The 12,622-nt window shown below is 39.6% G+C and overlaps 1 protein-coding gene across 2 annotated transcripts in view; it reads right to left on the bottom strand.

The window, feature by feature from the left end:
- Positions 1-12,622, bottom strand: part of LOC141984669 (isoaspartyl peptidase/L-asparaginase-like) — a 241,812-nt gene that overhangs the window by 39,374 nt on the left and 189,816 nt on the right. For both annotated transcript variants that reach the window (XM_074947901.1, XM_074947902.1), the window contains exon 5: positions 6,650-6,768. In XM_074947901.1, coding sequence (XP_074804002.1) covers positions 6,650-6,768 — 119 coding nt within the window. The remainder of the gene's footprint in view (positions 1-6,649; positions 6,769-12,622) is intronic.

Raw genomic sequence — 12,622 nt, 5'->3', positions numbered from 1 at the left:
CTGAATTTGACTCAAATTTTGGAATAGTTTTGGTCATGCCAAAATTGCATCTTTTCTCAAATAAACTACTAAACTGAAAAAATTCACCTAGCTCTAGTCAGTACTCAGTCAGACTGTCCAGGTGTCATTACCTCTGAAGTTTCACCTCCACTCAGCTCTGGCTGGTCATGCCAGGGGAGCGGGAAGATACTGATGGGACACTAAAACAGTCTGGTTCTGATAAAAGCAGCCTGAAAAACAAAGAGAAGAGACTCTGGGAGAAACAGAGAGTGGTTGTGGAGAAACACAAGCTGATTCTCTGGTTCTGAAATGGTGTCTGAGCTAAGTTAAACACTGATTAACCTAGCAAGGAAAGCCTAAGTTTAGGTATAACAGAATGTGTTTGGGTTTCTATTGTTTTAACAGTTTTTCTCTGCTTGTTAAATGTCTATGAACCAATAAGCCATTCTTGTTTTTGAAGAAGTGTTGATCTGATAAAATACATGGGCCAGGCAAGATTTTCAGAGGACCTCAGCTCCCATCTAGACACCTAAATGAAGAGGTTAGATTTTCAAATATGCTCAGCAACCAGCAGCTCCCCTTTTAAACAATGGGAGGTGCCGTACACTGAGCAGTTTTGTAAATCTGACCATTTCATTTGGGTGTCTGGAGGACAGCTGAGCTTTTCTGAAGATGTGGCAATACAGGAACAAGTTTCACGATCATATGGTTTGGGAGTGATCAGGGCCTATTAATGCTATGCTTAGAATTATAGAAACAAGAGTATATTTATTGTTTCCACATTAAATACATCATACGTTAATCAATGGAGTAAACTATTAATATCCATTTTGTCTTCATTACCCTCTGCCAAATATATTTATATTCTTTCTCTCTTTCACACACACACACACACACACACACATTTTTTCATTACTGTTTTATTGTTACTGTGGCACTTGTTTATATTTTTGCACAGCATCCTTTTAACATGAGTTCTTCTTATGATGAATTTCACCGTAATGCAGGGGGCCTAAACTGTGACCCAGACACAAGTTAAAGGCCATGTTAAGAAAGGGCTCAAGAGATTCAGACGGCCTTGTGTGGGATCTCTGCAATAGGTGAATTTCACCCCTTTGGAACATATCCTGCCCCTAGCAACCTGCTCAAGTGGCTGGGCTTGGCACTTGGCAGATGTATGGGGTTCTGAGAAGAAATCCTACCTCAGGCTGTAGAGCCATGCAAGGCTCAACACCAAACAGGGGTACACATTTGGCATTGTCTGCCCAATCTAGTCACCCCTCCCATCTCCAGTGTAACTCCATGGCCACAAAACAGTAGACTAGATTTGCCCAATATTTCAAAGAGTATTTACTACATAACTGTAGAACAGGGGAACATACTCCAAGTTTTCATTTATGAAAATTACTTAATGTTTTCCTGGGCCTGTCAGTGATTATCCTAGGTATATATTTTGTTCTCTTATCATAAAATGTGAACACTGCATAGTTGTAAAATGTAGTAAACAACACAATAGGCATATCTGAAGATCTTGCACTGTTTTAAGTCTTTTCCTCCCAATAACTATCTTCCATTACTATCTCTGACTGTTTTACTTTCTCAGTTAAATTTAGGAACAGGAGCTCGTCATTTTTACTGGTGTGTTAAGTTGACACACTTACTGATAGTGTTATAAAATAAGAAGAATAGCAAAATAATAGGTAAGTGGAACACACTCAAATCCTTTGCTAAATAACAATGCTATTTCTATAGGGCTCCTCTGATGGAGATTTACTTCTGCCTTACAGGCCAGATCCAAACCTCATTCTAGCCTGTGGAAAGGCTCTCAGTGACTTTGATGGTCTTTCAACTGGGGCTTTTGTGCAGAAGTTACAGCAATACTTCACTGCTGCTGGAAGACAGAGTTTTGAATGTCTGGTGCCCTATTTCTTCATAGTGACTCTTCTGCCATTACAAACCAGCAGGAGCCCTGTATTATGATTTCTACAGTTCTCTAGCTGAGTTTTGTGCTTTAAAAATAACATTTTTTTTCTCCCTAACATTTCTCAGAATTATTTGCAGTTTCCTTTGGGGCGGAACTTTTGGTTTTGGCAGTATGCTTTTTCTTAAATTATGAGGCCCTTTCAGGCAGTTCTGCTTCATCTGACTTTTTTCCCCATTGCTGTACCTCTGGCCTTTCCCGCCTTTGGCCCAGCAAGCATCTTTTTTATTCTTTATCCCTTTGTGTGCCTTTTAAAGATATTTCTGTACTTGTCTTGCCGTGGTATATTTTCGACCAGTAAATGCTCTTTCAACATATACCTTTGTGACTGGCAAAACAATTCCTTCCAAAGCAGTCCCCTGGAAATCAAATGTCAGCCTGATAATTTCTATAGTGGACATAAATATATTGACTGACATATGCCCAGGAAAGAAAAAACCTAGAAATCTAGAAATCAATCTTTTGAGACTATCAACTTTGAAATTTCATTCCAATTAGCCCAATTTGTCAAGAAATTCTGATCGATATTTGAATGCCTCAGAGTGGATGGATTTTTCTAGTCTGTTTTTCACACAGTACAGGCCACTATTATTTGTCTTTTCAAAAATTTAATGAAAGAGAATCCAAGCTTTCCCAATCCTAAGTATGCATAAACATTTATCACAGCTACACTTATAGCTCAGAGAATTGTGCATCACAGTTACTTTAGAACCCTTTTTGTCCTCTTTGAGTTCACCCTCAGCTGACAAGCCTAGCTCCCTGCACCTCCCTCTGGGTGAAATCAAGGGGTACAATCACTCTCAGACCAGACCCCTGGGTTGCAGCCCCCTGTTTCCCAATCATGTTTAGCCAAGAGGTCCAACTGATTTTGGCACTGGTAAGCCTTTTGCTCTGGGAGCCTGTGACAATGACTGATGAGTGACTTAAAAAACAGCTTCTTTAAAACAAAGGTAGGTAGCACACAGCTCAGAAGGCTAACACAAAGAATCCTACACACAGTCCCTTACCTAGCTATTAATCTTTCCTCACAAGGATTTGCAAGTTCCTGTCTGCTGAGCTAAGCCCTGTCTGGGAGAAGCAGACTGTCTGGCTTGCAGCATGCGCTCTCTGTTGTGTGTCTCAGTCAATCTGTGTGTAAGCCTCAGTCTGCTGACAAGCACCGGCTGCATTTTGACAGCTAGTTTGCTGTGGTTTTATACAAATATTATGATGATTTCATTGAACTAAAAATGTAACATTAAAAATACACGTCTGAATTTGCATCACCGTTTTTTTTCCTTTTAGTAGTTTCAGAAGTGAGATAACTAAAAGGTATTGCCCTACTCTCAGTTTTTGAAAACACTTATTCTTTCTTCTTACACAGTGACAATTGCAATAGACTTTCTATGATCTTAGTCAGTATATAGTTTTAGTTAACTATGCATTACAGTTCGCTTCCTCTAAGCCAGTGGTTCTCAAAGCCGGTCTGCCGCTTGTTCAGGGAAAGCCCAGGGCAGGCCAGACCGCTTTGTTTACCTGCCGCGTCTGCAGGTTCTGCTGGTCGCGGCTCCCACTGGCCAAGGTTCGCCACTCCAGGTCAATGGGGGAACAGCGAACTGCGGCCAGTGGGAGCCGCGATCGGCCGAACCTGCGGACGCGGCAAGTAAACAAACTGGTCCGGCCCACCAGGGGCTTTCCCTGAACAAGTGGCAGACCGGCTTTGAGAACCACAGCTCTAAGCCCCCATGCCAAACATTAAAATACACTGAAACAACAGAGAACATAAGAATGGCCATAATGGGTTAAACCAAAGGTCCAGCTATTCCAGTATCCTGTCTTCTGACAGTGACCAATACCAGGTGCTTTAGAGGGAATGAACAGAACAGGCAATCATTGAGTGATCCATCCCCTATCGCACGTTCCCAGCTTTTGGAAAACAGAGGCTAAGGACACCATCCCTGCTTGCCCTGGCTAATAGCCATTGATGGACCCATCCTCCATGAATTTATCTATTTCTTTTTTGAACCTTGTTATAGCCTTGGCCTTCACAACGTAGAATCATAGAGTCATAGAAGATTAGGGTTGGAAGAGACCTCAGGAGGTCATCTAGTCCAACCCCTGCTCAAAGCAGGACCAATCCCCAACTAAATCATCCCAGCCAGGGCTTTGTCAAGCCTGACCTTAAAAACTTCCAAGGAAGGAGATTCCACCACCTCCCTAGGTAATTCCAGTGTTTCACCACCCTCCTAGTGAAAAAGTTTTTCCTAATATCCAACCTAAACCTCCCCCACTGCAACTTGAGACCATTACTCCTTGTTCTGTCATCAGCTACCACTGAGAACAGTATAGATCCATCCTCCTTGGAACCACCTCTCAGGTAGTTGAAAGCAGCTATCAAATGCCCCCTCATTCTTCTCTTCCGCAGACTAAACAATCCCAGTTCCCTCAGCCTCTCCTCATAAGTCATGTGTTCCAGTCCCCTAATCATTTTTGTTGCCCTCTGCTGGACTCTTTCCAATTTTTCCACATCCTTCTTGTAGTGTGGGGCCCAAAACTGAACACAGTACTCCAGATGAGGCTTCACCAATGTTGAATAGAGGGGAACGATCACGTCCCTCGATCTGCTGGCAATGCCCCTACGTATACATCCCAAAATGCCATTGGCCTTCTTGGCAACAAGGGCACACTGTTGACTCATATCCAGCTTCTCGTCCACTGTCACCCCTAGGTCCTTTTCCGCAGAATTGCTGCCTAGCCATTCGGTCCCTAGTCTGTAGCTGTGCATGGGGTTCTTCTGTCCTAAGTGCAGGACTCTGCACTTGTCCTTGTTGAACCTCATCAAATTTCTTTTGGCCCAATCCTCTAATTTGTCTAGGTCCCTCTGTATCCTATCCCTACCCTCCAGCGTATCTACCTCTCCTCCCAGTTTAGTGTCATCTGCAAACTTGCTGAGGGTGCAATCCACACCATCCTCCAGATCATTTATGAAGATACTGAACAAAACCGGCCCCAGGACCGACCTCTGGGGCACTCCACTTGATACCGGCTGCCAACTAGACATGGAGCCATTGATCACTACCCGTTGAGCCCGACAATCTAGCCAACTTTCTATCCACCTTATAGTCCATTCGTCCAGCCCATACTTCTTTAACTTGCTGGGAAGAATACTGTGGGAGACCGTGTCAAAAGCTTTGCTAAAGTCAAGAAAAACTTCTGTAGTGATAATCAGGATGGCCCATTTCAAACAGCTGACAAGAAGGTGTGAGTAACAGTAGGGGAAAAATTAGCATAGTTTTTACTTTGTCTAATGACCCATCCACTCCCAGTCTTTATTTAAGCCTAATTTAATGGTGTCTAGTTTGCAAATTAATTCCAATTCTGCAGTTTCTCATTGGAGTCTGTTTCTGAAGTTTTTTTTGTTGGAGAATTGAGACTTTTAGGTCTGAAATTGAGTGACCAGGGAGGTTGAAGTGTTCTTTGACTGGTTTTTGAATGTTATAATTCTTGACGTCTGATTTGTGTCCATTTATTCTTTTGCGTAGAGATTGTCTGGTTTGGCCAATGTACATGGCAGAGGGGCATTTCTGGCACATGATGGCATATATCATATTGGTAGATGTGCAGGTGAACGAGCCTCTGATGGTGTGGCTGATGTAATTAGGTCCTATGATGGTGTCCCTTGAATCAATATGTGGACAGAATTGGCAACGGGCTTTTTTGCAAGGATAGGTTCCTGGGTTAGTGTTTTTGTGGTGTGGTGTGTGGTTGCTGGTTAGTATTTGCTTCAGATTGGGGACTGTCTGTAAGTGAGGACTGGCCTGTCTCCCAAGATCAGTGAGAGTGAGGGATCGTCCTTCAGGATAGGTTGTAGATCTTTGATGATGCACTGGAGAGGTTTTAGTTGGGGGCTGAAGGTGATGGTTAGTGGCGTTCTGTTGCTTTCTTTGTTGGGCCTGTCCTGTAGTAGGTGACTTCTGGGTACTCTTCTGGCTCTGTCAATCTGTTTCTTCACTTCAGCAGGTGGGTTTTGTAGTTGTATTAGTTGTAAGAAAGCTTGATAGAGATCTTGTAGGTGTTTGTCTCAGTCTGAGGGATTGGAGCAAACGCAGTTGTATCTTAGAGCTTGGCTGTAGACAATGGATCATGTGATGTGGTCTGGATGAAATTAGGTTTGAATAAAGACTGGGAGTGGATGGATCATTACACAACGTAAAAACTATTTCCTCATGCTAATTTTCCCCCTATCGTTACTCACACCTTCTTGCCAACTGTTTGAAATGGGCCATCCTGATTATCACTACAAAAGTTTTTTTTCTCCTGCTGATAATAACCCACCTTAACTGATTACAGTTGGTATGGCAACACCCATTTTTTCATGTTCTCTGTGCATATATATCTTCCTACTGTATTTTCCACTGCATGCATCTGATGAAGTGGGTTTTAGCCCACAAAAGCTTATGCTCAAATAAATTTGTTAGTCTCTAAGGTTCCACAAGTACTCCTCGTTTTTTTTTTTTTGCTGATCAGACTAACACGGCTACCCCTCTGAAACCTGTCACCACAATTTTAATCATCATGTCTATACTTTCCCTTAACCAGTTTGCTTTCCCATCAGCATTTATGCTCATGTGTTTCAAAAGTGTTTGAATATTTTTGATTGTTTGCTAATTGTTCTAAATCTTTTCATACCTATGACTGGGGTGTCACCAACACGTCCAACCATTTTGTTTGTGATGCCTCCAGTTGACGTTGCACAAGCCATGTTACCTTCACAGTCTATAGCAACTGCACCCACTGTGTCATGAACCCTAAAACACAGAGAAAAAAATACTGTAACTCCAAGTTGAACAGCTGCATTGCCAGAAGCATCACCATACAATAACCATTTAGCACATAAAAATAACAGTTAGTACCTAAACAGAGCTTTTCATCTTCAAAGAGCTACACAAACATTAACTAATTAATCCTCGTGATGTGCTTAGGAGGCAGGTAAGTAATATTAGCTCCTTTTTGTTCCCAAATGCAAAGACTATACTTGATTTGTGCAAGCCAAAGACAGAGTCAGTGTCAGAGTGTAGATTATAATTTTAGGAATACCTGGAAAGTTGTCTCATACACAGTTTACTAGACCACTAGGTACAACAGAGATAGGAGCATATCTCCCTATTTTGCTATATGCACAATTTCAGGGGCTTTTGACTCAAAGCTACATTAACCAAATATTTATACTAAATATTTATGTAAAAATTAGGTATAAAACATATTTATAAAATGTATTTAATAAAGTTAAATTTAATAAAATGTAAAATGTTAATTAAAATTAATAAAAAATAAAATATTATAAGAGAGGGGGTCTCCAATAATATCAGGACAAGTTATTGCTCTTACGTACAAACATATTCATGCTTTTCTATTAACAAGTGTTCCACGATTATTTTCTTGCCCAACTGTCAGTAGTAACTATGCTTCAGTGAGATGCATATACTACTTCCTGAATTAGCGCAATATCCCTCCTAACAAAATTGTTACTCACAACTACTTTCCTCTTCTATGGTGTCTTTCATAAAACAATCTCAAAGCACTTCACAAACATTAAGCCTCACAACTATACTATATGTGACATACATCAACAGGGTGTCAAGACAGGATACCTCACATGGAGTATTGACAAGGCAGTCCTCCTTTGAGCTTTTCTGCCTATAGGTAAGGCAAAAATGCCATTATTAACAAAGGTGAGAGCTGAATTAACTTGCAAAAATTAAATAACTGTCCCTCAGTGTTGTCCTTTTACACTATGGCAACGGACTTTCCTGGGTTTTGTTCTACTTTCTATGTTAGTTATACACAAAATGTTGGCAATCTCTATGTATACTCAATCCAAATTGAAATTGTTCTGTATGATACAACACTAGTAAATGAGGATTACCCAACACTTACTGATATCCATGACAGCTGAGTGCACTCAGCATCTTCCAGACTCTAGCCCTATAGACAGAAGAAGGTTGCAGCTGTTTTTCTTTGCTGTGACCTTTTCTAGATGATTACACTAAATTTTAGATGTGAAATACTGGCCCTATTGAAGTAAACAGGTTTCTAGCTGACTGACCAGCTCCATATTCATTCTCCTTCTAAAACATGTGGGCAGCAAGGGATCATGGTGTTTTGCTCTTCTTATGTAGGATATTTAATACTCATTTTAAGCCAGTACAGTGTGTCCAGATATTCTGATGATGGGTAACTTATAAATGTTTTTAATAACAGTAAAATATAATATATTTTTGAATCCATTATTATTCAATTAATAACACTTTTCAATTACATGTACATTTTCAAAGTAAACCATACTCTTCTAATCTCCAATTGTATCTTGCTACACTGATACATTAAATTTATAATTAAAAATGAAAATGATCATTACAGAAAAGAAATTGTTTGCAGAGAGGTGTTAAAATTGATTTTTGTTAGGGAAGCACACCAAACACATTCTAATAAAGCAGTCAGACTGGGATTGGATGCAAGTTCTGCAACTGGCACATTTAAAGATTAGCTCCCCTCCTCCACAAATAACCCCCTTGAGTTAATTTTAATTGCAAATTGACATCATTAAAAAGATGTGACCTTACCAGGCTCGTGATTCAGATCACGCATACTTTATATGAACTTTCATATTACTGCTAATGCATTACAAATGATTACCTTGTTCAATTTCTCAGAGGTTAAACAGACTTTTTCTTATACTCCACAAAGAAAAATAAACACCATGTAGACCTGACTTTGAGAAGGAAATGTGTTTTGGCATTCTCTTCCCAATTCTCTCTACAAGCATGAGGCTTTTTAACAGAAATTACTTCCTTGCAAACATATGTGAAATAGAAATTAATATATGCAATACACAGGTTCTCACCACCCTTGCTATTGTATCTGGCTTTTGAGCACATATTAATATAGACAATGGTCCTGGTCACAGGCTGCAGCTAAAGAGCATACAGGTCAACTCAAAGAGTCAGAGGCAAATTTGGCTTTAATCCACCTTTGAACTCTTCTGACCCTGGGCCATATGTGTGCCAGACTGGTTCCAAGTTGTCGCTGCAGTCTGCTCTAAGCAATGTTGGTTGCTAATTGCAATGACTACTGTTAGAACAGCTAGACATTGCTGGAGTCAGGCTCCCCTTTTCCACAGCAACAGCTTCTACGTTAATCACAGGAAGAGGAGGTGGTGTAGTCACCATTAGATCAATTCTATGTCCTCAGAGGATCTCTCTACACAGGAGTGATCCTTCCCTTCCCAGCGTTGCCAGTTGTAGGGCTACTTTGCATCAGAGGAGAGAAGCAAAGTTGCCCTGACACAGGGAAGAATCTATGCTACTAATTTGATTCTAAGGAACATGCTCATTTATGAAATGTTTATTTATATTTGTATATACTATATACCCAGTATTATACAAACATTAATATAAAAATGTTGTATAATAAATATTAATGTATACTGCAAATTATTTATAATATTTTATGATGTTCCTGGCTTAATAGGGCAATCTCTATTAGTGCTTACAAGAGTTGTGCATCTGTAGCCTGGTACATCAAATTAGGATATATACTTAAGCATGAAAATGATTTCTATAGAGAAGGCTGAGAATGAACCGTGAAAGCAGAGAGGACTGGGAGCTTCTAAAATATACAGATTCGGAGGCAACAAAGAAACTCATGTAGTTTACATTGACAGAAGCTAAAAATATAATTTTTATGACACTTTTCAGTAAAGCTTTCAAAAATACACACTTTGTACAACCAAATGATCACTTAGAGTGGAATGATTTGTATCCCTTTTGAATTAAAATGAGCACCCAATTGATTTGTGCTTGTTATTTGCACTCTGCCTTTCTCTGCGGTCATTCCATATCAGCTCAGCTAAAAGCCCAGACTAGAAGATAACTATGTGCTCCTTGATTCTGTACGAAGTATAAATTTCATTTTTTAAAAAACACATTCCTGGCTATTAAAACTAGTGTTTTGTGAAAATTACATTATTACTTCCTTAGCCTTAAGAGAGAAACGGCTTTTTACCACCTGACTAAACATTTGACATTTTGAAAGGTAAGTGCTATGCTATGTCATAAATAACATCTTTAGGTCCGGACAATACTATTCAAATCAAAGCAAAAGGGTTGAACAAAAAAAATCACCTCAATTCAAGGACAAAATAAAAGACAGTTGACTAGAAAAGTCTTTCCACAGCTTGTGTTAGCGATAGGGTCTTCAGGGGAAGATTTGTCTGCACCAAGGAGGATCAAATCACCTGTCAGGTTTCTGAAGGGACACATCAATCAGATCTGACATGTTGCTGATTGCTCCATTAAATCACCACTGTGGTCTTGATTTGTCTCATCAGGTCAGATGATTTTTTTTAAAGGCTAGAGATGGTAAGCTGCTTTTCAAATTTTCTGATTGAAGCCTCTTCAAATAAATCTGTGTTTTGCATTGAACTAACCTAATGGACCATAAAGCTCCATCCTAATAACAAGATATTTTAGAGTAGACACTGCACTCCTGTTAGGCATGCCAAGTAAGGGAGTGTGGGACTGGGGGGAGGGAGGGAAGGTTTATTAAAAGCTACCTTGCATGTTTGAGAAAAAAGTTATTTTCCACAGGTTTACTGTTACCAGGTAAGGTCAGAGGAAACAAAAACAAAACAAAACAAAAAAAACAATCTCTGGAGAGTCCTGGGGCTTACAATATGCAGTAATTCCCCTCTTACAAAGTAGCTTTCTGTGGCTTTGAGCTGTATATCACATTCTTTCATTACATTCATGGATCATCTATTAATATTTTGTACATGCACTCAGAGTTTTGGGTTTATGAATTTTTAATAAATTTAAATAAATGAATGTATTAAATGACCAATACTTTAAATATTTTGTGCCTCACTTTATGTACAGGCATGGCATATGCTTTACATTACATAGTTACTGAGCCAATGTTGGCGCTCAGGGCAGAAATTAGTCTTTTACATTCCTCTCTGTCATTTGCTGTTGCTTTCTTCTGCTCAGTGGTGCTGAGATCAACTGTTCTGCCCTCCCTACTAAGGGTTCTTCTTAAGGATTCTCTTGAATGCTCTTGTTTCCTCACACCAGTTGGTTTCCACTCGACAGCATCATGTGGGAATCTGTGTATTGCACATGCCCCAAATATGTGCAGTACTTCTTTCTGTTTCTGGTGGAAAGAACTTTTTTTATTGGTAATGAAGTCTTTCGAACCAATGATCATAATTTTTCATAAGCACTGGTTTTTGAAGGCATCTATTTCTTTGACTAACATCTTAGTAGATCTTCAGATCTCACAGCCATATGTTAGCACTGAGATTACATTTGAATTGAAAATTCTCAGTTTTGTTCCGATTCTGATTGTTCCATGTATCTTTGATTTCTACATTATTAAGTTTAGTAAATGCTGTGGATGCCCTTCCTATCCTTGACGTCACTTCCTTCTTAAGGTTTCCATTGGCCAACCTGGTGCTGCTCAGGTAGATGAGCTGTTCTATTTCTTGATATTTTTGCCTTCTAATGTGATTATTCCTGCTTGATGGTTTCAAGAATGTTGGTTTTAGCATAACTAATTCTGAACTCTGCGAGGCCTGCTTTTTTTTCTTGGTTGTCTTTGTTGGTAATTTTTCATGGTATTTTCACATACCAAATTTAAAGGGCCAATTTCATACCTGGTATAACCCCATGAAGATTATTGGGGTTATTATAGGGTTGCTTTTAGCCTCTTGTGTCTGTAAAATTGAGAACAAAATTGTGAACCTATACCTCTTGATCCTAAGTGAGCTAGAAGCTCTGTGAGCATAGTCTTATTATGCTATTTCACCACTCCTCCTTTCATGCTCACCTAGAATAAGGAAACACAAAATCATGGAAGATTTTCAAAACTGGATGCCTAAAGTTAGGCTCCTAAAATGATATTTAGACACTTAAAAGAAATGCCCAAATTTTCTATATAATTCCAGGTCCTCTTTCTCCTCCATTTCAATCTTATCCACAACATTTTGGGGCAGGGGCTAAGCCTGAATCCCATATCCCCTAACTATTGATTATGGGAGTGTTTCAGAAGGTGAATGAGTACTGGCATTTGGGAGTTGCTTCCCTTTAGTAATGTTAGTGAGTTAACATTTTCATGCCTGTTAAATGAAATTTTTCTTTCTAAATGAAAATCAACAAAGAATTTTCTAGTTTCTCCAGGCTGAATGGCTTGGCATGAGTTTAGCTATAATCCATGGAGAACTTTAAGTTTAAGAAAAAGATTAAGGATGCTATACATTCGTTTGACATGTTGTCAAGGTTCCTTCCCCACTCTGAACTCTAGGGTACAGATGTGGGGACCTGCATGAAAACCTCTTAAGCTTACATTTACCAGCTTAGGTTAAAACTTCCCCAAGGTACAAAATTATTTTACCCTTGGATTTCCACTGCCACCACCAAACTTTATCTGGGTTTACTGGGAAATGTAGTTTGGACACATCTTTCCCTCCCAAATCCTCGCAACCCTTGCACCCCACTTCCTGGGGAAGGTTTGGTAAAAATGCTCACCAATTTGCATAGGTGACCACAGACCCAAACCCTTGGATCTTAGAACAATGAAAAAGCATTCAGTTTCCTTACAAGAAGA

Source organism: Natator depressus, chromosome 3 (genome assembly GCF_965152275.1).
Source record: "Natator depressus isolate rNatDep1 chromosome 3, rNatDep2.hap1, whole genome shotgun sequence".
In the NCBI taxonomy this organism is placed as follows: Eukaryota; Metazoa; Chordata; order Testudines; family Cheloniidae; genus Natator; species Natator depressus.
The sequence above is the reverse complement of the archived record's forward strand: the minus strand, read 5'-3'. Positions and strand labels throughout refer to the sequence as shown.